The sequence below is a fragment of the Gracilinanus agilis genome, chromosome 2 (genome assembly GCF_016433145.1).
Source record: "Gracilinanus agilis isolate LMUSP501 chromosome 2, AgileGrace, whole genome shotgun sequence".
Taxonomy (NCBI): domain Eukaryota; kingdom Metazoa; phylum Chordata; class Mammalia; order Didelphimorphia; family Didelphidae; genus Gracilinanus; species Gracilinanus agilis.
In genome coordinates this window covers 273,604,739-273,628,712 of record NC_058131.1, presented here as the reverse complement: position 1 = coordinate 273,628,712, position 23,974 = coordinate 273,604,739, and the positions used below count along the sequence as shown (strand labels likewise).

At 42.9% G+C, this 23,974-nt stretch overlaps 1 protein-coding gene across 2 annotated transcripts in view; it reads left to right on the top strand.

Annotated features, from left to right (window-relative positions):
* NOTCH1 (notch receptor 1) overlaps positions 1–21,563 on the top strand; it is an 82,572-nt gene extending 61,009 nt beyond the window's left edge. The window contains exons 16-35 of one of the 2 annotated variants that reach the window (XM_044661274.1): positions 1,855–1,974; positions 2,652–2,804; positions 3,795–4,023; positions 5,249–5,450; positions 6,314–6,467; positions 7,154–7,338; positions 8,739–8,871; positions 9,483–9,740; positions 9,873–9,985; positions 10,194–10,762; positions 11,159–11,587; positions 12,589–12,737; positions 13,597–13,813; positions 14,137–14,224; positions 14,397–14,562; positions 15,285–15,580; positions 17,707–17,854; positions 17,968–18,065; positions 19,893–20,926; positions 20,999–21,563. In XM_044661274.1, the coding sequence (XP_044517209.1) occupies positions 1,855–1,974; positions 2,652–2,804; positions 3,795–4,023; positions 5,249–5,450; positions 6,314–6,467; positions 7,154–7,338; positions 8,739–8,871; positions 9,483–9,740; positions 9,873–9,985; positions 10,194–10,762; positions 11,159–11,587; positions 12,589–12,737; positions 13,597–13,813; positions 14,137–14,224; positions 14,397–14,562; positions 15,285–15,580; positions 17,707–17,854; positions 17,968–18,065; positions 19,893–20,926; positions 20,999–21,401 (5,144 nt within the window). In that variant the 3' untranslated portion in view covers positions 21,402–21,563. Of the gene's footprint in view, positions 1–1,854; positions 1,975–2,651; positions 2,805–3,794; positions 4,024–5,248; positions 5,451–6,313; positions 6,468–7,153; positions 7,339–8,738; positions 8,872–9,482; positions 9,741–9,872; positions 9,986–10,193; positions 10,763–11,158; positions 11,588–12,588; positions 12,738–13,596; positions 13,814–14,136; positions 14,225–14,396; positions 14,563–15,284; positions 15,581–17,706; positions 17,855–17,967; positions 18,066–19,892 lie in introns of both variants that reach the window. The other variant, XM_044661273.1, reaches the window with a different exon arrangement.
* Positions 21,564–23,974: the final 2,411 nt, after the last annotated feature.

The window sequence follows — 23,974 nt, the reverse complement described above, 5'->3', positions numbered from 1 at the left end:
GCCATTACTTTGACCATTCTCATTTTGAAGAAAGGGATTGACAAAGGGACAAAGTATTTTTGTTTACTGAGACAGTCAGCCAGCCAACCTAGTGCTCACCAATATGTCCTGGCTATCTCCTTTCTAATATGTGCTTTGAATCATTTCCTTCTATCCCTCAAAAAGCCCTCACAATTTCTTTAGCCTGAGAGAATGGCTACCATCCTTTGTGTAAGCATAATTATGGTGAAAAAGACAAAGCCTGGAGATTCCAAGGGTTGGGGGAAGCTGGGCAGGATATGTATATATTTTTATAGGGTATGAAAAAAATGATTGAAAAACTTTCCTGAGTAGAGTTTGCTTTAATGTGGAAAAAATGGGAAAGAACTCCTTTAGAATCATGAGGACTTACTCATCAGCCATGAGTCCAGTGGTAAAAATACCATGCAAAGGATTGATTCACAAATTCTTTAAATAAGGCTCTCTTTGAGTTTTCAACTCTTGAGCATGGGAATGGATAGATTTCTGCAGGTTGTGGGGAGGGCAACAAACACAAGTCCCTGAACCCTGGTCCTAAATCTGTTATTTTAGCTCCAATGGATGCTGCTAAGGGAACCTGAATCAGAAGGGTTAGGAAGCTTCCGGATGGGCTGTACTTTGATTTCCCGTTACATAAGACCATAAGAGAAATATTTGCTTTGACCAAAGATAGAGGCCTGCATTCTCAATTGCTCTCCCAGAGTTCAGGCGGGTGTTGTTTAAGAAAACAGTGCAGAGCTTTTGTCTGTTTGGGGGGTTCTGTCCCTTTCCGGGCCAGTACATGAACAGCATTCTCACTACTGTTGATGCTCCTTTTTGGAAAAACCTACATCAGAACCCCCTGAAAAACAGAGCCTAGGGGCAAATAGTGTGAGGGAGAGGAGAAGGAATTAGTGCTGATCTAGTTCCTGTTGGCCAGCTTCCTGCTTCCTCTTGCACAAAATGGCAACATGTGCACAATTGTAGGAAACTCTGGCGAATTTCCTGTCTGTGCAGATTGCCATGGAAACAGATAGGAAAAATCAGCTCTGGAAAAATCACAAAGGTCTACTTGGAAGATAACAGTTGACAAGGAAGATAAGATTTCCTAGTCATTTTATTCTCTCCCCTTTCCCTTCTCCCCCCTCCCCCCATGCCCTGTAAACAGGAAAACTATAAATCAGTTTTCATTTTTTTAAATTAAAAAACATATATATGTCTACATGTATGTGTAAATATTTTTCTCGTGTATATATTGAAAAGAAAAAAAGGTATTCTAGTAGAACCTAGGGACCCAGTGCCAAGGCTCTGTTTTACTCTCATATGACAAATAGGAATTACTTTAGGAACCAGAGTGATACTTCTAAATGATTGGTTATCCTGGAAGACTGCCAGGTGCCACTGGCTAATTCCTAGGCTTTGCTGGGGGGAATTCCAAGAAGAATTCTGCCATGGGAGCAAAGTCCTTGAATTAGCCTGACCTGGTTTCAGAGTAAGGGTATTAAAGACCCATGGGAAGCAACCAGACCAAACAGATATAGTGTCAGAGTCAGATAGAATAATGCCATGAAGTTGACATCTCCGTTCATCATAATATTCCTTCTCCCTACTCAAATGTTCACTGATAATGGCTTTAGAGGAATGTATGGTCTTTCAGGGGTATTTGAGGACCTTCAGAAGTCTTTAAGAGAAATTAAGCTATAATACTAGAATAATAGCTTGATTGGGAGGAGGGAGGGAGATATGGAGGCTGGAGCCTAATATTGCTGCAGAGGCCAGCTGCACAAGGGTCTAGGTGTCTAATTCAAACAACATTATCTCAGTTTCTCTCTTTGTCTGTTCTCTCCTAATGACCAGGTGCCACCTGTGAGGAAGTGCTGGCTCCATGTGCCAAAGACCCATGCAAAAATGGCGGAGAGTGTAAAGAATCAGAAGATTACGAGAGCTTCTCATGTATGTGCCCCACAGGCTGGCAAGGTAAGGCTCTTTCAGAAAAAGTACTCCATGATGTTTCCTGGGACTCTTTTATCAATCTATTAGATTGTATTCAGGAACCCCACAGGTCAAAATAAGTCTCTTGAAGTAACAGTTCATGATACAGAATCATAAGATGAAATTGGGGTCCAGGAGGACTAGTTAGACCAGAAGTCAGTTGCCTTTCTGGATTTTTGGTCTTACTGTCCAGATTCCCCAGAGCACTCCTCTCCAACCAGGGTACCTAGAAATGTCTTCAGCCATCCCAGGAAATAAAAGGTTCTTGGCCTTGCCCTTAGCTTGTTGAAGGATGTGCTTCATGAAGTTGCCTTAATTTTTTGGAACTTTCAGAATCAAGAGAGAATCCTTAAATTCCTTCTAAACCCTTAAAGAATTTCCAGGAGAAAGGAGGCTATGGAAATGGTTCTCCTCAGCTCCATGGGAATGGTTTTCCATGTTTTGAAGTAGCTAACAGTAGCTACTCTGGAAGGCAGAGATAGGTGGCCCTCGGTTTCAAATTCCAGCATTGCTACTGGCTAACAATCTGTGAGACCTCAAATAAACTACCCTTCCTGGGCTTATTTTTTCCTTTGTAAAATTAGTAGGTTGGCGTAGATGACCTATAAGATCACTTTTATCTAGCTTGACAGCTATGTCCCCCATGATCCTTTATCCACCAGGACAGACCTGTGAGATTGACATCAATGAATGTGTGAAGAGCCCATGTCGGAATGGTGCTACCTGTCAGAATACCAATGGAAGTTACCGCTGTAGTTGCCGGGCTGGCTACACGGGACGCAACTGTGAGACCGACGTGGATGACTGCCAACCAAGTAAGATGGGGCTGGGATCAGGTGTGGAAAGGGGGGGAGTGTTAGGGAACCAGGAGGGATTGGTAGCCATCTGATCTTCTCCATGGAAGCTTCTTCTCTAGGTGGGCTCTCCTGGGATTGAGTAGTTAAGGCCCTTCCAGGGTAGTGTGGTAGAATTAGTAATGACTCATCAGTAGGAACATATGGACTCTACTTCCAGCCCTCACCAGCTAACGTTAGAAATAAGTTTTATTGAGGCCTTTAATTTTTATATAATGGTCAATAGTTTCCTTTTACTCTTTTATTTGAATTCTTCTTTGTAACAAAAACCCATCAGACAATTGGTAACCATGTTAGAAAGTATATTACCACATTCTGTCTTGTACTTTCCCTACTGAAAGAGGAAATGTGGTTCATTATTATGAGACAGACCATTCATCAATAATTAATTTAGAATCCAACTGCTTTTCTGCAGTTTTGAGACACTGGATATAAATTCTCATTTCATTCAGTTCACATAAGTCTTCCCACATGTTTTGTATTGTATATTTGATATGGTACAATATATTGGAACATACTCTATTGGGTTCATGAGCCATAATTTGTTTAGTCATTCCCATTTAATAAACACCAGCTTTTTATTCAGTTTTTTGCTACCACCAAAATAAAACAATGTTGTTTTGAATTTTGGGGTAATGAGATCTTTCTGCCTTTGACTTCCTTGGAATAGGATCTTTGGATCAAACAGTAAATTTAGTGACTTCTCCAGATTGTTTTGCAGATTAAATAAATTAATTGGCAGGATTATTAAGTGATATGTTAGTGTGCCTGTCTTCCTTTAGCCTTGTTAACCTTTAACCATTTTGTTCTTTTGTTGTCTTTGCCTCTTTGAGGAGGTTGAGCAAAAAGCTTAGAATTACTTTCATTCTGGTCTTCTTGGTGATTTGGAACAATCTTTCATAAGGTGGTTGATCATTTTCTGCAATTAATTGTTGCTGTGTGACCCCTTAGATCCTTGCCATAATGGTGGTGCCTGCTCGGATGGTATCAATGCTGCCTTCTGTGACTGCCTACCTGGCTTCCGAGGTCCCCAGTGTGAGGAAGACATCAATGAGTGTGCCAGCAACCCATGTAAAAATGGGGCTAATTGCACTGACTGTGTCAACAGTTATACCTGCACCTGTCCATCTGGCTTCAGTGGAATCCACTGTGAGAACAACACTCCAGACTGTACTGAGAGGTGAGAATTGGAATAGAAGAGGCAGAGATCTCTAAAATGCCCCATCTTGTCAGTCCAATTCCATGGAAATTGTGGGGGAAATGCATTCTCAATGTTACTTAGAGAAATGAGAGATGTGTTTGTTGTAGAAGCAACACTGGGTAGAGAGCTAAGAGGTCTTCTAAGTCTTGTCACTAATTTACATGCTTTGAAACTTTGGGCATTTGACTGGATCTATTTGCTAACTTTCTGACAGATTTCAGATTCACCTGACCTTAAGTAGGTTGCTTCCATTCTTTAGGCCTTAGCTTCCTGTATTTCTAAAATGAAGGACTTTGATCTTCCCAGCAGCTTCCAGCCTTCTAAATGTTATTATTTTTTATTATGTAATAAACAAAGATATTCAAGAAAGCACTTTGGGAAATGTACTTGCTTTTGGCATACTTTTGTGCTAAAAGAAATACAATGTAGAATCATCAAAGTGACACAGTGGAGAGAACTTTCAGCCTGGAACCAAGAAGACGTAAATTCAAATATGACCCCTGGGGCAAATCACTTAACCTCTGCTTGCCTCAGTTTCCTTAATAGTAAAATCGGGATCATAATAGCAACCTTAACAGGACTATTGTGAGGGTCAAACTAGATAATACTGGTAACATGGCACAGTGCTTGGCACATAGTCGGTGGTATATAAATGCTAACCTGCTACAGACTGAAGTGAGCAACATTAGAAAAGTTAGAAGTATTTTGATTCTGATTTCCTAAAGGTAAATAATTCTGAAAGATTTAATTCTGATCAACCCAATGACCAACTATGATTCTAGAGAACTGATAATGGATAATACTACCTACCTCGTGTCAGAAAATTGACAGACTAACTTGAAAAAGAAGCACATTTCCTAGATGTGACTAATATAGGAATTTTTCAAATTTTATTTTATTTTGCTTAATTGTCCTTTTTCCAGTGGATAGGGAAGGGGGGAGTGAAAAAAAAAAACGAATCCCTGACATTCAAAGAATAATAATAATAAACTGAATGTGCCATAGGCATCTCAAACTAAAAAGAGAAAGAAAATTTATACTTGCTACAAAGTTTGTTATTTGGACAGTACTTAGTGTGGAGACCAGGCATGCCTGTACAGTGAAATGTTTTGCAGATGGCCATGGGATTAGCAGGTTTGGATTGAAGTGTGGTTTATTCATTGTTGTGATTATAACTCATAGTTGTACTCTTTTTGGTTTTCAGCTCCTGCTTCAATGGGGGCACCTGTGTGGATGGCATCAACACCTTCACTTGCCTGTGCCCACCAGGCTTCACAGGCAGCTACTGTCAACATGACATAAATGAGTGTGACTCGCGCCCTTGCCTACATGGGGGTACCTGCCAGGATAGCTATGGCACTTACAAGTGTACCTGTCCCCAAGGATATACAGGCCTCAATTGCCAGGTGACTATTGCTCACTGTGCTTATGTGTTAAGTTGGTCAGACAGAGCCCTAGTGCTCCTGTCTCTTTATACTTGAGGGATTTGTTCTCTACATTAAGCAAAAACCTTTTATGAAAACCTGTATTTAGTCTGAAGATGAATCCATCCCTAAGTCTTTTTCTTATTTATCTTATTTAAATGAAGAGGCATGGTGGACATGGAGGTAGAGTGGAAAGAGCTTTTGACTTTAAGTTCTGGGTTCTAGTGTTAGTTTGCCTTTTTGCCACCAAATAGCTATGTGACCTTGGGTGAGAGTTCATTCTCTGTGGGCTTTCAGTTTCCTTTTCTGTCAAATGAAAAAGTTTGAATTAGGTGATCCTGTAGGTCCTTTTCTAGCTCTTGGGATTCTGAGATTCTCAAAAAACAAAAGACAAACAACCTCAAGGACCTTAAATTCTACCTTCAAAAGGAAGGGTAGAATAGTTATCAAGAAGGATGACTTGAATTAGATTTCAAAGGATGCGTGGGTAAGATTTGGTTAGTCAGAAGGAAGTAGGGAGGAGGGTATTCCAGGTGATGAGAGGAGTTTGATTCTAGATAAGAAAGTGGATATGGCATATTTGTGGAACAGTGATGAGATAATCTAGGGAGTGACAACTCATTTTACAAAATGAGTTTCCCCTTCTAAGAGGAGCCAATGCAGATCTCTGTTTAGCTGTTAAGCTGAAATTCAGTTGAAATTATAACTACTCATATACCTTGAGAAAGAAAACCTAGATGTAAAATATGGTCTGACTATATATTGTCCAAGAATATAATAGATTAAATCCCCATTGTTCTTTTGAGCCTAGAAGAAGGATTTGATTTGCCATTTCCTTTCCCCAGAACCTGGTGCGCTGGTGTGACTCATCGCCCTGTAAGAATGGTGGGAAATGCTGGCAGACCAACAACCTGTACCGCTGTGAGTGCAACAGCGGCTGGACTGGCCTGTACTGTGATGTGCCCAGTGTGTCTTGTGAGGTGGCTGCCAAGCAGCAAGGTGAGGTGCTCTTCCTATTGATGGGTGAGCAGGAAAGCTATGGAAGGCTTATCAGGTATTTCAATGCAGGCCCATGCTTGTTGCATAGGTACCGTGTCCCAAGGTTTTTTGGAACACAAATGATCCAGTCAGTGGCCTATGGAAACTCCAGAAACCAGCCACTGACCATGCTGCTGGACCCATAGAGCATAGCTTATGTCTTTACTGCTTATTAATTCACACACAATGCTTAGGTTGCTGAAGTCATGGGCCTGATCCTTGTGCAGAATAGTTACAATGAGAAAAATGTTGTTTCATACTCATAAACTTATATCTCCTATCACTGTAGAAATCAAAGAGGGCTACATGGGACTAAGAACTTTATATATATATATTTTTTAAACCCTTACCTTCCGTCTTGGAGTCAATACTGTGTATTGGCTCCAAGGCAGAAGAGTGGTAAGGATAGGCAATGTGGGTCAAGTTACTTGCCCAGGGTCACACAGCTGGGAAGTGTCTGAGGTCAAATTTGATCTTGGGACCTCCCGTCTCTAGGCTGGGCTCTCAATCCACTGGGCTACCCAGCTGCCCCCGTGAACTTTATATTTTTAGTTCTTTCATGAGAGCTAAAAAAAAAAATCCATCTTATTTTAGTCAATTCCTTAATTTATTGCCATAGACTGAGCCCTTTTTCCTGTTCTCTATAGATACTGATGTGGCACACCTGTGCCGGAACTCTGGCCTCTGCATGGACACTGGTAACACCCATTACTGCCGCTGCCAGGCAGGCTATACAGGCAGCTACTGTGAGGAGCAGGTAGATGAGTGCTCTCCCAACCCCTGCCAGAATGGAGCCACCTGTACAGACTATCTGGGAGGCTATTCATGTGAGGTGAGTAGGAACACAAGACACTGGCACTTCCCAGAGAGACACAACAAACACACTCCCATAGATACTTGGCAATGCCATTAGAGACTCCATTGTCCTATAAAGGGAGTGCCATCTTAACCGGTGGGACTGTACTAGTTGTTGAAAACTTTGTCAACAAATCTAACGAGGGCTTACTGTGTTTGCAGCCTATGCTGGGCATGTGGTACCAGGTTTTGAGGAGCTCATAGTGTCATTATGAAGATTCATACTGTGTAATTGTTCTTATTCTTTGCCATCTTTTTCTAATACTATTACTGCGATACAAACTAAGGGGGATTTAGATTTCTATAGCTAGGCTGGACCTCAGACAGCATACCTCTTATTGGGTACAAACAAAGGCATTTCGGCTCAGTAGTCAGACTCGACCAGAAGTTTGTTCTCTGCTGAAAAAGCCTTTGAGACCCTAGCACCTCGGGGCCACAATGAGGCATTAGAGAACTCGAGTGTATAAGTGTATAAAAAATTAGGTCTTGCACCAGCACAGGGTAAGACTGGTCCAAGAGAGACTAGAATTATACCTGGGTTATGTGGCTCAGGCACTAATTTGGAGGAAAAGGTAAGATAATTGATAGCCAGAGAAGGCTATAGTCTTGAACTGGGCACCAAAATGGATAGATAGTAGGAGTTGGGGCAGGGGGTGACCTTCTAAGTTAGTCTGAGAAAAAATTGGGATGCAGACTATTTTAAGGATAATGTAATTTCTATAGGATATGGAAAACAAATTTGTGATTTTCCTGAAGGGAAATGGGTATTGAAGGGAAATGGATATTTTAGGGAGGCAGAAAAAAGGCAAGGGAGAGTAGACAGGTGGAATCTGCCCTTGAGCCCACGGTACAGGCAGAAGAAAACACTGGCATGCATGAAGCAGTTGCAGAAAAATACAGGGCATAGTATACAGAACTTGAATTTCTCACCGTTGAACAAGGTGGTATGGTAGGTAGTAAGGGAAGGCTACTGGGCAGGAGTAGATATTTTCTTACAAAGAAACACCCGCAGTAAGGTATCTCAGTAGATAGAATGCCAGACTTAGAATTGGGAAATCTGGCCTCAAATACTTCTTAGCTTTGTGACTCTAGGCAAGTCATTTAACCCCAATTCCTTATCCCTTACACAGCTCTTCTGCCTTGGAACAATACTTAGTATAAATTCTAAGACAGAAGGGAAGGGTTTAAAAAAAAAAGAACCACCCCTGACTCGAACCTTGAAGTCTTTTCTGACTTCTCCTTTGAATGTTGCAGGGGCTAGGGAAAAGGAAGCCCAAAACAGCTACATTCTGTGTTTATCTCAAACCTGTAATGGCTAAGCCTCCTGAGGCAGGTGAGTCCATTCAGGTCCAGGCAGTGATGTTTTTCCCTTTGCAGTGTGTCGCTGGCTATCATGGAGTGAATTGCTCTGAGGAGATCAACGAGTGTTTGTCACACCCTTGCCAGAATGGTGGCACCTGCATTGATCTGATCAATACATACAAGTGCTCGTGTCCCAGAGGGACTCAAGGTAAGGAAGGGATCTTCACCGCATAAAAGACCTTGGGTTTGTTCAGGGGAAATGCAAATAGAAAATATACAAGATTGCAGAAGGGTAGAGATGAGAGCCAGATATGCTCTGTAAGGGTAAGAAACTCTTCCAGTCATGTAGAAAGTTAGGGGATAAGAGAAGTCCTCATGGAGGAAGTGTTCACCTCAGAGCTAGCAGCCTTTTTCAGATCTCTTGCTTGCCAGGTATCACATATCTATGTGTGTTACCACTCATCTCCTGAATGCAGTAAGTCTTCACATAGCTGAAGCCATCATTCCTTTAGGGCTCTCCTTGCCCTCTGTGGCCATGTTTAGGTCAAACCCAAACGACCAAGTTGCCTTCTTATACTCCTACCTCCCTTCTCTTCTCAACTCCAAAATCTATCCCTCCTCCTGATCCCTGCCTCTCAATATTGAAATGCAATGTTGTGCTCAGGGAGTATTGATATCCAAGTTATAGTCTTGGCTATGCCAGTGACTGGGCAAGTCATTTTTATCCTTTGGGGCCTCATAGTTCTCGTTTATTAACTGGAATTGGTACTGTTGGGCTTTTGAGTACTCACTTTCCTCCTTCCTGTGTGGTGTTCACAGGTGTGCACTGTGAGATCAACGTGGATGACTGCAACCCATTTATTGACCCTCTTACCCGGGGGCCAAAATGTTTCAATAATGGCAAATGTGTTGACCAGGTTGGAGGGTACAGTTGTAACTGCCCTCCTGGCTTTGTTGGAGAGCGCTGTGAAGGTGATGTCAATGAATGTCTCTCTAACCCCTGCGATCCCCATGGCACTCAGAACTGTGTACAGCGTGTCAATGATTATAAATGCGAATGTCGGCAAGGATACACAGGTAGGCAGAAAGGGGACAGCAGAAGAGAAACTGTTTTAGGGACAGGATGGGTGGAAGAAGCGTTGGGGTAGAATGAGTAAGAGTGGCTGACTTTTCTCACTTTTACGTATGTATCCCCTATCACTATTTCAGGGCGCCGTTGTGATTCAGTCATTGATGGATGTAAGGGCAAGCCCTGCAAGAATGGTGGGACCTGTGCTGTGGCCACCAATACTGGACGTGGCTTCATCTGCAACTGCCCCTCTGTACGTAGGATGTGATTTTGTGGGGTTGGCAGAATGGATTGGGAGGGAGAGGGGAAATAAAGACTAAAAATAGGGTGGGATCTTCAGACTATCAGTCTGATAACCTGGACAGTTTAGATGTCTCCCAGAACCCTCTAAAGATACAGTAAATCATGGATTATGAGCCTAAAGAGGAAGAGATACTACCATAAACTCTTTTTTTCCCCAGGGCTTCGAAGGTGCCACGTGTGAGAATGATTCCCGTACCTGTGGCAGCCTGCACTGCATGAATGGGGGCACTTGTGTCTCTGGCCAGAAGAGCTCCAAGTGCTTATGCCTGGGGCCATTCACAGGCCCTGAGTGCCAGTACCCAGTGAGCAGCCCGTGCATCTCTAACCCCTGCTATAATCATGGCACATGCGAATTCATCCCTGAGAGCCCTTTCTACCAGTGCCATTGTCCTGCCAACTTCAATGGGCTTTTATGCCACATCCTAGACTATGGTTTCTTGGGTGGAGTAGGGCGAGACATCACCCCACCTGAATTTGAGGAGAAATGTGAGATCCCTGAATGTAGGAAGGACACTGGCAATAAGATCTGTGACGGCAAGTGTAATAACCATGCTTGTGGCTGGGATGGTGGAGACTGTTCCCTCAACTTCAATGATCCCTGGAAGAATTGCACTCAGTCCCTGCAGTGCTGGAAGTACTTCAATGATGGCAGCTGTGATAGCCAGTGCAACAATGCTGGCTGCCTGTTTGATGGCTTTGATTGCCAGAAAGTGGAGGTCCAGTGCAAGTAAGTCTCTTTCCCCATTCTAGATGCTTTCTTCTAGTTTTGGCTTGCTTCATGGGATTTAGAAGGCCTTTTACATAGACTGTCCATAGAACAGCCAAATTTATTTTTCTGTCCTGATGAGATTTCCTGATTAAGAAAAGCCTGGCTTTCCTGTCCCCTATGTGTCCCTCTCTGGAATAGGAAGGAGGGACAGTGAAGTTAGTTTTTCTAGTTGAAGAAGAGCATGAGCAAAAGCTCACAATTGAGGAAGTATTTCTGGTGTGTTTGGGGAATAGATTTAGAGGTCATTCCAAATGGTACCCAGATGGATGGTGTTAAGCTGCCAGGCTGTTGTTCATTTTGAGACAGTGGAAGAATCTGTGGCCAGGTGATAACTGTGTCCTCCTTTCCTTCTAGTCCTCTTTATGACCAGTACTGTAAGGATCACTTCAGCGATGGCCACTGTGACCAGGGTTGCAACAATGCTGAATGCGAGTGGGATGGTTTGGACTGTGCTGACAACATGCCTGAGAAGTTGGCAGATGGGACCCTAGTGGTGGTGGTACTCATGCTCCCAGAAAACCTGAAGAACAACTCCTTCCATTTCCTTCGGGAGCTCAGCCGAGTGTTGCACACCAATGTAGTCTTCAAAAAGAATGCCAAGGGAGAATACATGATCTTCCCCTACTATGGCAATGCTGAGGAGCTAAAGAAACACCACATTAAGAGATCTGCAGAGAGCTGGGCTGATATGTCTGGTACCGTCTTCGATAAAGTGAAAACTTCTCTCTACTCCCGAGTTGGAGGGAGGCAGCGAAGGGAGCTGGACCAAATGGACATCCGAGGGTGAGAGCAGGGGGTTTTATGGGACCTTACATTCATCATCTTAGATCTTTGTTTTTATTTCATTCCCATTTCTCAGTATAACCTTCTTCACCATCTTATGAAGAATTAAAAAAAAGAGAGAGAGGAAAGCCAGTTCAGTAAAAACCTTAATCAAATACCTCAGTCAAAATTGACATTATATGCAGTGTTTCACCACCACCCCCTCCTCCACTTTGCAAAGAAGGAAAAAAGATATCTTCTCATTAGTTTAATCAACATTCAGTCCCATTATCATAATTTTTCCATATAAACTTTATACTTCCTGAAGCATACTGATAGCTAGGTGATACATTAGCTAAAGTGCTAGGCCTGGAGTCAGGAAGATTCATCTTTTTTAATTCAAATCTAGCTTTAATCACTTACTAGCTTTGTGACCCTTGACAAGTCATTTAAACCCTGTTTGCCTCAGTCTCCTTATCTGTTAAATGTGCTCGAGAAGGAAATGGTAAAGCATCCTGACTAGGAATCGGGAGATCTGAACTTTAGCCCTAGCTATCTCTGTCACTGCCTATAGCAAGTTCATTTCTCCTGACTTGGCATCAGTTTCTCCATTTTGTACCAATGGAGCTCTCAGTGAATATCGCATGAGATGAGGTACATATAAAACTAATTTGAAAAGCAGAGAAGATCTGAACAGCTCTGGAGGGTGGTAGTTCTTGGGGGGGAGGTTCCTCCTAGGATTTGCCTTTCTGGAGTGATATGTCCATCACCCTTCTCAGTTTCAGTTCCATGGAGGGATGGAGTTGTGTAGAATCAAATGTTGCTTTCTCTAGGAACTGCCAAGCTTTTCAGTAGCCAAATTTTTTTTGCCCTATCTGTTTAGAAGGGTTAAAAGAAATCTGTTGATTCTGGGATGTAGATTGCCAAGCAAAGGGTTTAGGGGAAAGAAAAGAGAAAACTGCTTCCTTTCTCACTTGTAGCCAATCATCATTCCTGCTTCTCCTTGTGTTCTATCCATACAGATCAATTGTCTATCTGGAAATTGATAACCGCCAATGTATCCAGTCCTCCTCCCAGTGTTTTCAGAGTGCAACTGATGTGGCAGCCTTCTTGGGGGCCTTGGCTTCTATGGGGAACCTTAACATCCCCTATAAAATAGAAGCTGTGCAGAGTAAGTGAACCCACAAAATCCTAGGGTATGCAGTCTCATTCAGTGGGATGTAGAATAGGATTTTCCTCCTCCTAGATTTCCTGCCTGGTTCATTCATTAGTCAATTCCCAGGTCTATAAAAGCCTTGAATTATTTTTATCTTTTTTTTTTTTGAGGGAGTGGGTTAAAACTGCCTTAATTTCTCCAAAGACTGGAGCTAAAACATCTTCCCTACTGGTCTGATGGGTGTCCCACTTATCCTTTTCCAAACTCTGGAAAAGATTTTCCAGAGCTCTGAACAGAGTACAAGAGAGACACCCCATGGTACCAACAGTGCCAGCTATTAGGAATGGTACACCTTAAGAGAAGTAAGCTTATTGGTAAATCATAGTAACTAGAATATCTATCTTGCTGTCCTCATCTACTCTCCACATTCTACCGTCATCCCACCCCCCCACCCCCCAGCCAAGCCTTTTTCCTTTGTTGGGTATTATTTCAAAATCATTACAGCTTTAAAAAAAAAAAAAGAATTGATCGGTGTCATGTGAGGAGTTGAAGTTTGTATCTTGAAAATCCCCCCTAAATCCTTTGTCTTAACAGCTCAATGCAAGTGCACTGATTTGAAGTTTGCTAATCCTTTTCCTTAAAGGAGAAAAAAGTAAAAGCTGTCTCCAGATACAGTGGGCTAGTGCAGGAGAGAATTTAGTGATATTTTGCAATTCTGATTAATCATGTATAAAATGACCTTATTTTGGGGGAGAATGATATAGAGCTAGTGAGTTACCTTTTATGAACTAATTTCACTATCTGACTACCCCGGTTGCTGGCTTGATATGTAGCTCAATGTTCTGGTGCATCCCTTTGCCCTGTTCCCTTGTAGGTGAGACAGTGGATTCCCCGGAGCCCTCACAGTTGTATCCTATGTACGTGGTGGTGGCTGCTTTGGTGTTGTTGGCCTTCATTGGCTTTGGTGTTCTGGTGTCAAGAAAACGGCGCAGGGAACATGGCCAACTGTGGTTCCCTGAGGGCTTCAAAGTGACCGAGTCCAGCAAGAAGAAACGGCGGGAGCCTTTAGGCGAGGATTCTGTGGGATTGAAGTAAGTCACACAGCGGGGATTTTAACCCGTCTAATTCTAGGGAAAGTGGGCAGAGGTCAGGCAGAGGGTGGGATGTTGGGAACAGGCACTGTCCTCTTTAACTGTGCTCGGGGCAGTGGGAAGAGCTTTCCCCCAGGGAAACTTCCCCTTTCCGTTTCTTGCATGGTGGATTATGTTCTGTGAGAGCAGTAGCCATTCAGTGTATTGAGCAATTGTAGATGGGGTCCAGAGGGGAAAGAGCTGGGGAGGAGTCTTGTGAAATGTTCCCAGACTTTTTCAGTGAGCATATTTCACTCTTATCCTTTCCTCTACCCTTTCCAAAGACCCCTGAAGAATGCCTCCGACGGTGCCTTGATGGATGACAACCAGAATGAATGGGGAGATGATGACCTGGAGACCAAGAAATTCAGGGTGAGCTCTGCTGCCTGCCAGCTGGTGATGGGTCAGTGAGAGGCCCTGATAATGTTGGTTTCTGATGCCTGGGAGTTCCTAGCATTTGGATATAACTTAGTTGAATGAAGCCTTCCTCCTGAAGTACCTGAAGCCTGATTTCCCTACCTCACTCCCTTCTCTTCCTGTCCAGTTTGAAGAACAAGTCACGCTTCCAGACATGGATGACCAGACAGATCACCGGCAGTGGACCCAGCAGCATCTGGATGCTGCTGACCTCCGGATCCCCTCCATGGCTCCCACCCCACCACAGGGCGAGATTGATGCTGACTGTATGGATGTCAATGTCAGAGGTCCTGGTAAGGAGACATTCTCTCCCTCCTTTCCCCCCCCCAAAAAAAGCTCCTCACACTTTCTCTACGTTAGCCTAGCTGGCAGATCTATCTATATAAACAGCCCCTGGCACAGTCTTTTCCCCAAATCCATTAGCAGTGTCCTCTCTGGCATGTTCTAATTCCCACCCCCTTTCCTCCGCCACACGCAGAAGGTCAATAGCAACATGGTGTGATCAACATTCTGAAAGCCTGCTCTGTTGAATGGGGAGGGGAAACTCTTTTCAGTTCTGTTAGATTTCAAGTTCAGAAAAGGTTGTGGGAAACTTCTTGAGACTCCCAACACAAAAGTGTGTGTGGTCCACCCCCATCCCCAGCTTTCTCTCAAGACAATTTCAGGTTTTAAGGAGCACATGGAATATCTGAATGTTCTTGCCTCCAGAAATTTTAATTTTCACCCAGGATGCCTCTCAAGAAGCCAGAGCATTATTCTCTTGGTCATAGAATTTTTTTAAAACATCATTCCATATGGACAAATGTTGCTTTTGGTAGGTGAAGAAACAGAGGTGCAGATATTAAATGAAGTGAGCTGGTGGGATCATTGATTGAGCTGAAACTCGAATCCAAGAGTTCTTTTTGTTAAGTTTCACACTCAAATAAAATTTGAAGAGAGTTATATTTTGTCTTGGAGTGCAAGACTGACTGCAGCAATATTAGGCTAAATGGACATTCTCCTTCCTCTCTCACAGATGGTTTTACCCCCCTGATGATTGCTTCATGTAGTGGAGGGGGCCTAGAGACAGGCAACAGTGAAGAAGAGGAGGATGCTCCAGCTGTCATCTCAGACTTCATCTACCAGGGAGCTAGCCTGCATAACCAAACAGACCGAACTGGGGAGACAGCCCTTCATCTGGCTGCTCGCTACTCCCGCTCAGACGCAGCCAAACGTCTGCTGGAGGCCAGTGCAGATGCCAACATTCAGGATAACATGGGCCGGACTCCTCTCCATGCAGCTGTGTCTGCTGATGCTCAGGGGGTCTTCCAGGTAGGTACCTTCCTGGTGCTCTGAAGCATCATCCTTTGTCTTCCCTGAATTCTTGGGACCAAGGCTGGGTTGGGGGCACAGGATTCATTATGGGGTCCCTTATAAGCCCCAGAAGGGCTTAGCTGAAAATTATTAGTCTGGTTAGAGGCTGAGAAGGTATCAAGTCAACAAACATTTAGTAGCCAATATATATGTATTAGGCACCGTGCGGGAAGTAACCCTGGAGCGGAGTTTTGAAGGGAACGAAGGTTTCTAACAGGTAGAAGTGAGATGGGTATGTGTTCCAAGTGCCAGCATGAAGGATTCAAGAGGGATGGAGAATAAACACCAAACCTCTGTACTAGAACTATAGAGAGGTGGGGCATTCTCAAAACTTAAGCAAGGCAGTCATCCTTCACACATTAGGTTGTAAACTTAAGGAACTTGTATTATAATAGTCTATAAACAAGGGGGTTAGATAAATCTTTGAATGATGGGGCTATAGCATGTTACTAGAGGAAGCAAGAAATATTTGGGAACATCCTTAGTCTATGGGATGATGTCAAGGAAGGTGACCCCTCCCAAATAGTGTCCTCATAGGACAGTTATCAAGGGAGTTAAGGAAGAGGGGGGGACCTCGAATTGTGCTCTAGAATCTGGTACCTAGGTGTCACCGGGAGCCTTGAGAACACTGTATGGGGTCTCTTGGCTCTCCTCCCCAAGCCAGCAACATCCATATGCAGCTGGTTTTTTCTCTTCTCTTTTTGTGGCTCCTTCCTGTATCTATAGAACTATATACTTAGGCCAGAGTATTACCTGTGGCCATGAGGTGGGTTTACTGTGGCAATTTCATGTCCAGTGCAATGAATGAATATGAGGCTGGGGAACCTCCAAGGTGATAATAGATTCTAATTTTGAGTTTCTGCTCTGTAGAGGGAATAAGGTATAAGCCATTTTTCCCTTAAGCAGGAAGAATCTTCTTTCCCTGCTGGTCTACCAGAATTATGAAGCAAACTGGTTACATCTGAAAATTAGGATTTAGAATCATTATAATTAGAATGACCTCTAGAAGTCATTTAGTCTAACCTTAATTTAGAGATAGGAAATTGAAGCAGAGAGGTGAGGTCATGCAGTTATCAAGGTCATGCAATTAGTGAGCAGCTGGATTCATGCAAATGACAAAACAAGAAATGATCATTTACTATAAAATGCCAGTATATGGTGATGAGCCTTCTTAATGCATCTAAAATAAGATTGATTTACTTATTTATATATCACTAATTGTGTTGACCATGACCTACTTGAAACCCAGGAGCAGTTTCTAATGGAAATCACCAATTCTCTTTTGCCCATGATTGTCTTTCTTCCTCTTTTCCTCTGTCCCTTCCCCCTCTATCTCATATCTTCTCCATGCTACTGAACAGAGTATGAAAGTGTACACACAAACACAGAGTAGACATTTCTGACTCAGTATATACTTTTTCTCCTCGATACATTTTTCTAAGGATGCTCAGATCTAAATAGGTTGTTGAACCTTGTACTGAGGGTCACACCTGGCCTAATGGTAATGTAACTGAAGCAATCCCAAGGCTACCAGCCACTCAACTTGGCTTTTTTCCTCTCTTCTCTATCAGCATCTCTTCTCAGAAAAATATCATAGACATTAGAACTAGAAGGAATTTCAGTGACCACCTATCCCAACCAATTTAAAAAGAAGAAAACTTAAGAGGCAACTCCAGAAAAATTCTGCTGTTAGTCACTTAGGATCACTCAGAGGTTCAGGAGGGAATTTTAATTGCTGTGTCCCTTTTCCAAGGGAATTTTCATATGATCATCCACGGTGGAGCCTCTGAAAAAGGATTTTGGATATTTGGGGTGGTGAGATTGTCAGGGGGTTAGAAGAGATACTTTTTAAGTCATATACATGTCACACATCAGATGGCCCTGTCCCTTTCTTTGTTGCACCCTTCCCCCCCCCCCCCAATTCTTTCTCATTTAGTTAAGCTCATGATATATTTCAGGCCCACTACGTGTCCAATCCTGCATTCTTTGTTCAGGCACCTGATCTTTTCCTGCACGTTTCTGTAGTTGTGTTCTTCTCTGTCATGTCCCTGACTCTTAAGTTCTTGTTTTCTCTTGATACCTAGATCCTGATCCGGAACAGAGCTACAGATCTGGATGCTCGAATGCATGATGGAACCACTCCATTGATTCTGGCTGCCCGCCTGGCAGTGGAAGGCATGCTGGAGGACCTGATCAACTCTCATGCAGATGTCAATGCAGTTGATGACTTGGGTAGGTCCTTCGGGATGGAAGTGGTAGTAAGAAGAGAACCTCAGGGATGGAGTGGGGCAGTGTCTCCTATTTTCTTAATTGCTTAAATATGTTTTGACTTTCATTTCCCTTAGGCAAGTCTGCCCTGCACTGGGCTGCTGCAGTAAATAATGTCGATGCTGCTGTTGTACTGCTGAAAAATGGAGCAAATAAGGATATGCAGAACAACAAGGTAGACAAATCTGCATGGCTGCATGCCCATAATGACAGCTTGGGCAGGGTTGTGGGGGGAAAGTATTGATATTCTAAAAGTTGAGTTTATCAGATCCTAGAGTTAGAAGATGGCACAATGTCACAGAAGGACCTGGATTTGAATCCTGACTGCTATTTACTCACCATGGGACCATAAACACTTAACTGCTAGGCCTCAGTTTCCTTATCTACAAAATGAGGACAGTAACATCTATAGTACAGACTTCTCAGGATGATTATGAAGATGAACTGGAATAATTTAGGAAAAGCACTTAAGCAAACCTTAAATATGTGTATAATAGAGAGAGAGGGGGGGAGGGGGAAGAGAGAGAGAGAGAGAGACAGAGAGAGAAGAGAGAATAAAGAATATATGTAATATGTTAAAAATAAAATATATAATACAAAGAATATATTGTATACATGTAATATAAAGAATATATTTACTCTAATTATATACCCATGTTATATGACATGTATACATGCACATGTGTGTCATTTATGACTAGCTCTGTGACCTTAAATAAATCATTTAATGCCTTTGGACTAGATGATCTCTTACAATCTCATGCAGTAGTAAATCCTTTCATCCTGGGTCCTTAGGTTCAGCCTTCTGCCATCCCTAGAGTAGTGATACAAACAGCATCTCAATCCTCCTGCCCAGAGAGGATATCTGGCCTCATTCACTCCTTCCCCCTCTTTGTATATTTTAAAATAATGAAGTTGTGCCCATCAGCTTTTTCTTTTCTAGAGAAGCTCAGTTCCCTTTTAGGAACACCTGCTCTGTAGGTATCGGGATTGGTGAATGTTACCCCAAAGGGTCAGGGAAAGGATTGAGTCATATACAAGAGAATGATTTTTGGTTCAGTCGTACTGCTCTTTTTTTTCTCTCTGAAATAATTTTAAAATAAGTAAATAACTAAAGAAAGGTAAAAGTATAATGGGAAGAAAAGGACTTGTTCCAAAGTCATTTTGGTCTGAACCCTTTCAGAGAAGATGAGGGAAATGATGGTGACAAATACTAGTAAAAGTCTACGGTTCCTTCCAGTTCTAAATCCTATGAACCTATGACTTCTGAACAAGTAAGAATGTTTTCCCTACCACTTAAGAGAGATTAGAATTTCTTCTTTCTCATTTGATCCTCTCAACCCAGTAGCTCTGTGACTATAGGGGGAACTGGCACTGTTGGGCCTTTTGTGCACATGAGGAAATGGAAGCCAATCTGCCCAGCTTTACCCAACTTGTTCTGTGGTCCCTTCTGGATCTAGATATAATAATCTGAATGATTATTCAGGGTGTCAAATAATTACTAAATTTGGTTTAGGGAAGCACAAATGTTTGCTTTGAACCATTTTATCTTCCTACCTAATTATGATATGGCTAATATTGAAATCCATTTGTCTTTTGTGAACTCACACTGGAGAATGGAGAGGGGTCCCCTGGGTTAAAACATTCACTTCAGATAAAATGGAAAGTAGACTATTTCGTTAGACTCAGAAAAGCTGCCAAACATAATCTAAACTACAGATGATCTGGGTTATTATAGAAAACACTGGATTTAGATGGAAGACCTGGGTTCAGATCTGACTCTTGCCATCTAGTTGTCATTTCTTCTCTCCTGGATCTGAGTGTATTCATTTATAAAATGAGGGGTTTAGCCTCTGAACTTTTAAGGTCCCTTCCAACTTTAAAATCCTATGCACCAGGGCTCGTAATTGCAAATCATTCCAGACAATAGGGTTTCAATTCATCTAAAATACCATAGACTTCTCTCCTAAACAGCTGTGTTTGTTCTGTGTCTCCTCTTCAGGAAGAAACACCTCTGTTCCTCGCAGCCAGAGAGGGGAGTTATGAGACGGCCAAAGTTCTGCTAGACCACTTTGCAAACCGGGACATAACTGACCACATGGATCGCCTGCCTCGAGATATTGCCCAGGAGAGGATGCACCACGACATCGTGCGGCTTCTGGATGAATACAATTTGGTGCGCAGCCCGCCGCTGCACAACGGGCCGCTGGGAGCACCCACCTTGTCTCCTCCGCTGTGCTCCCCCAACAGTTACATTGGCAACCTGAAGCCAGCTGTTCAGGGCAAGAAGGCCCGGAAACCCAGCACCAAGGGACTCGGTTGTAATGGCAAGGATGCCAAAGACATCAAGGCCCGCAGGAAAAAGTCTCAAGATGGGAAAGGCTGCCTTTTGGACAGTTCCAGCGTGCTGTCCCCCGTTGACTCTCTGGAGTCGCCCCATGGCTATCTGTCAGATGTGGCGTCCCCGCCACTGATGACGTCTCCCTTCCAGCAGTCCCCATCCATGCCCCTCAACCACTTACCCGGCATGCCTGATCCCCATCTAAGCATCGGCCACCTGAACATGGCTGGGAAGCAGGACATGGCTGCGCTGGGCAGCGCCAGCCGCTTGGGCTTTGATGCTGTGCCCCCTCGCCTGTCCCACCTTCCTGTTGCCTCTAGTCCCAGCGCTGTCATGGGCAGCGGGTCCATGAATTTTGCCGTGGGTGGAGCAGCCAGCCTTAATGGGCAGTGCGAGTGGCTCTCGCGACTCCAGAACGGGATGGTCCAAAACCAGTATAATCCACTTAGAGGAAACATCCCAGCTGGGCCCCTGAACCCGCCTCCCCAGAGCCTCCAGCACAACCTCCTGGGACCGCTCCACAATGGCCTCTCCACCACTACTCTGTCCCAGATGATGAGCTACCAAGGTATGCCCAACACCCGGCTGGCCACTCAGCCCCACATGATGCAGGCCCCACAGCTGCAGCAGATGCAACCCCAGCAAAACTTGCAACAGCAGCAGAATCTGCAGCAACAGCAAAACCTGCAGCAACAGCAAAATTTGCAACAACAGCAGCAGCAGCAGCAACAGCAACAACAACAGCAAGCGCAGCAGCACAACACAAGCTCCACCACAACCGGCCACATTGGCCAGAGTTTCCTCGGCGGCGAGTTGAACCAACAAGACGTCCAGCAGCTAGGGAGCAGTAGCATGGCTGTCCACGCCATTCTGCCACAGGAGACCCAGATCCTGCCAACCACCCTGCCCTCTTCCCTCTCTCAGCCCATGACCACCACTCAATTCTTGACACCACCATCTCAGCACAGTTACTCTTCCCCCATGGACAACACGCCCAGCCACCAGCTTCAGGTTCCTGATCATCCTTTCTTAACCCCGTCCCCAGAGTCGCCGGACCAGTGGTCCAGCTCCTCTCCGCATTCCAACATCTCCGATTGGTCGGAAGGCATATCAAGCCCTCCTACAAGTATGCAGTCACAGATAGCACACATTCCGGATGCTTTTAAGTGAACACATGGTGTTGTCTAACCACAAAACTTGAGGTTGTTTTTTTTTTCTTTCCTAAGAACCGAGAAAGGAAAGAAGACATTTGGGAATGCTATGAGGATGCTGTGACTTGACTGAAGGATTCATTTTTTTCTTTTCTTTTTTTTATATGTTTTTATACAAAATAAGACAAAAATTTAATTTTTTTTAGTATTTATTTATGTACTTTTATTTTACATGAAAACACTGCCTTTTTTATTTATATGTTCTATGTAGTGATAAAGTCCAAACATTTGTTTCAAAACAAAACTAGACGGTTAGAAAAATGATTTTCTTTAATATGATGATTTTTTTTTGTGTGTGTTTGTAAAGATAAGCAAAGATTCATGATTTAGAAGTTGCTCTTATTTATTGATACTCTTTCCAAACCCAGAGATAAATGATAGGGAAGGGAGAGAGAAGAAAGTTATTTTTAAACCAGCTATGCAGAAAAGTTAAAAAAAAAATTCTGTGAGCCTACAGAGTTTTCCCTGGCCCCATCCCACACCTGCCAGTACCACCTACTGCCTTCTTGATCTTCCCAGTGTTTTCAGTATCAATGGGCTAACAACATCTGTCTCTGCAAAGTAGAAGTTGTAAAATATACATTTTTCCAAAAACCTAACAGTAGTCATGGAAAGAGACTTTGAGGCCTTTAGCAGAAGTCCTTTTTAATTTGCATGTCTGGCTTCAATATGAATTTGAGGTATCTTAAAATGGAATGATTTGTATGGAATTTTTTTTAATCTTCTTAAAATGTTTCATTTGGCATGCTGAGGATACATTTTATGATCCCAATCATGAATCTTTGTTTACAGTTTCAGTATTATGTAGTTTCGGGTTCTTGTTCTTTCAAAAAAATAAAAGGTTTGGGGTTTTTTTATTTTTATTTAAACACTGATATGCAGGCAATCAATTGGGCCTGTAGACCTGTGCTAATTATTAAGCTAATGGAATTCACACACCATATGCCACCTGTTCATGAAAAAAAGAAAGAAAGAAAACAGGACTGTGCATGGCATCAACAAAGGAAAAGAAACACCTCACCTTTAATGTCTTTTTTCAAGTTCAGCAAATAATTGAACGAGCAAGTTCTGGGATTGGGGTTTGGAATACCACACCTTGATTTTCTGCTCCTATTTTTTATAGGAAGTTTACCAGGACACTTTAACTACCTGCATAAAGGTTTTCTGATGGTTTTTTATTTTGTTTTTGTTTTAAACAAATTCATTATGCCAGTCTAGGCTGTGTGCTTCAGTCAACCAGACATCATTTTCAGCTTTGGGAATGCAGTGGTAGCCGTGTGTCTGGTTTGGGGTATGCACTGAAGCCTCTGATCCTAGGGATCAGAGTGAGTGGAAAATGCAGCTGAGGACTTGGGTAATGAAGTTGTTTTAAATGTAACTTTGGCCATTGGATCCTGTCCGTTCAGAGTGGTGCGTCTCGGTTAGGAGGCGACATGCTTGAGCGTGAGGGAAGGCAAAAAAGAACAACTCTGTAATGTAATGTATAAGCCTATGGCAAATTAAATGTTTGTAAATAAGTTTTTAAAAGGTGGATTTTGTTTCAAAAATCTAAATGAACAAGTCTTAAATATTTCATGCCAATTAGAGATGTCAGAATGTTTCTCTGGGGGGCAGCTGGGTGGCTCAGTGGATTGAGAGTCAGACCCAGAGATGGGAAGTCCTGGGTTCAACTCTGGCCTCAGACACTTCTAGCTGTGTGACCCTGGGCAAGTCACTTAACCCCCATTGCCTAGCCCTTACCACTCTTCTGCCTTAGAACCAATACCCAGTATTGATTCTAAGATGGAAGGTAAGGGTTATTTAAAAAAAAAAAAAAAGTATTTCTCTGCCTACAACTGAAGAATCTCCTAGACGTGCAGGGATTATATGTTTATTGACCAAGAAAAGAACTTTCCTACCTGATGGCCAAATCAGATGACCAGTTTTCCAAGCCTGCACCTTCCCAAGCAGTAATGTTGTGGCATCCCTAATGTGCATGACTAAACATCAAATGATGTTGATTCTTTTCATGTTTTATAAACTAGACTGTAGTTTACAGAAGAAGAAAAGAAACTCTTTAATAAAGTTATCTACATGCAAAATTGTAGATTATAAAAAATTATGTACTTTTTGTTTTGTTTTTGTTAACTGATTTGCAATAAATGATGCTGTTGTCTAGATTTTACTAAATTTGGGCATGGTGATTGGTGACCTCTCTGTCCCTTTCTTTTGGATTATGAAGCAACAAAAGCAGAGTTCTCTTCAGTAAATGGGTGGTTGAAGGGCAATGGGAAAGCTAGAGCCATCAAACTCCTTTCCTAATTCCCAATTCAATGGAGATAGCTTAGGGTATCCCCATTATCTCTGATAGGAAAGAAAATAGCTTTGTACTGTTTGGATCTCAAACCCAAGTGACTTCTCCCTGCCCAACCAGAGATAGCACTTAGCACTTATCTTAGGGCATTTTCCAAATTCTTTCACATATAATTTCTCATATACTTATTCTAAGAGTGCTCCACCTTGAGACCAAATCCAAATGACACTATCTAAACT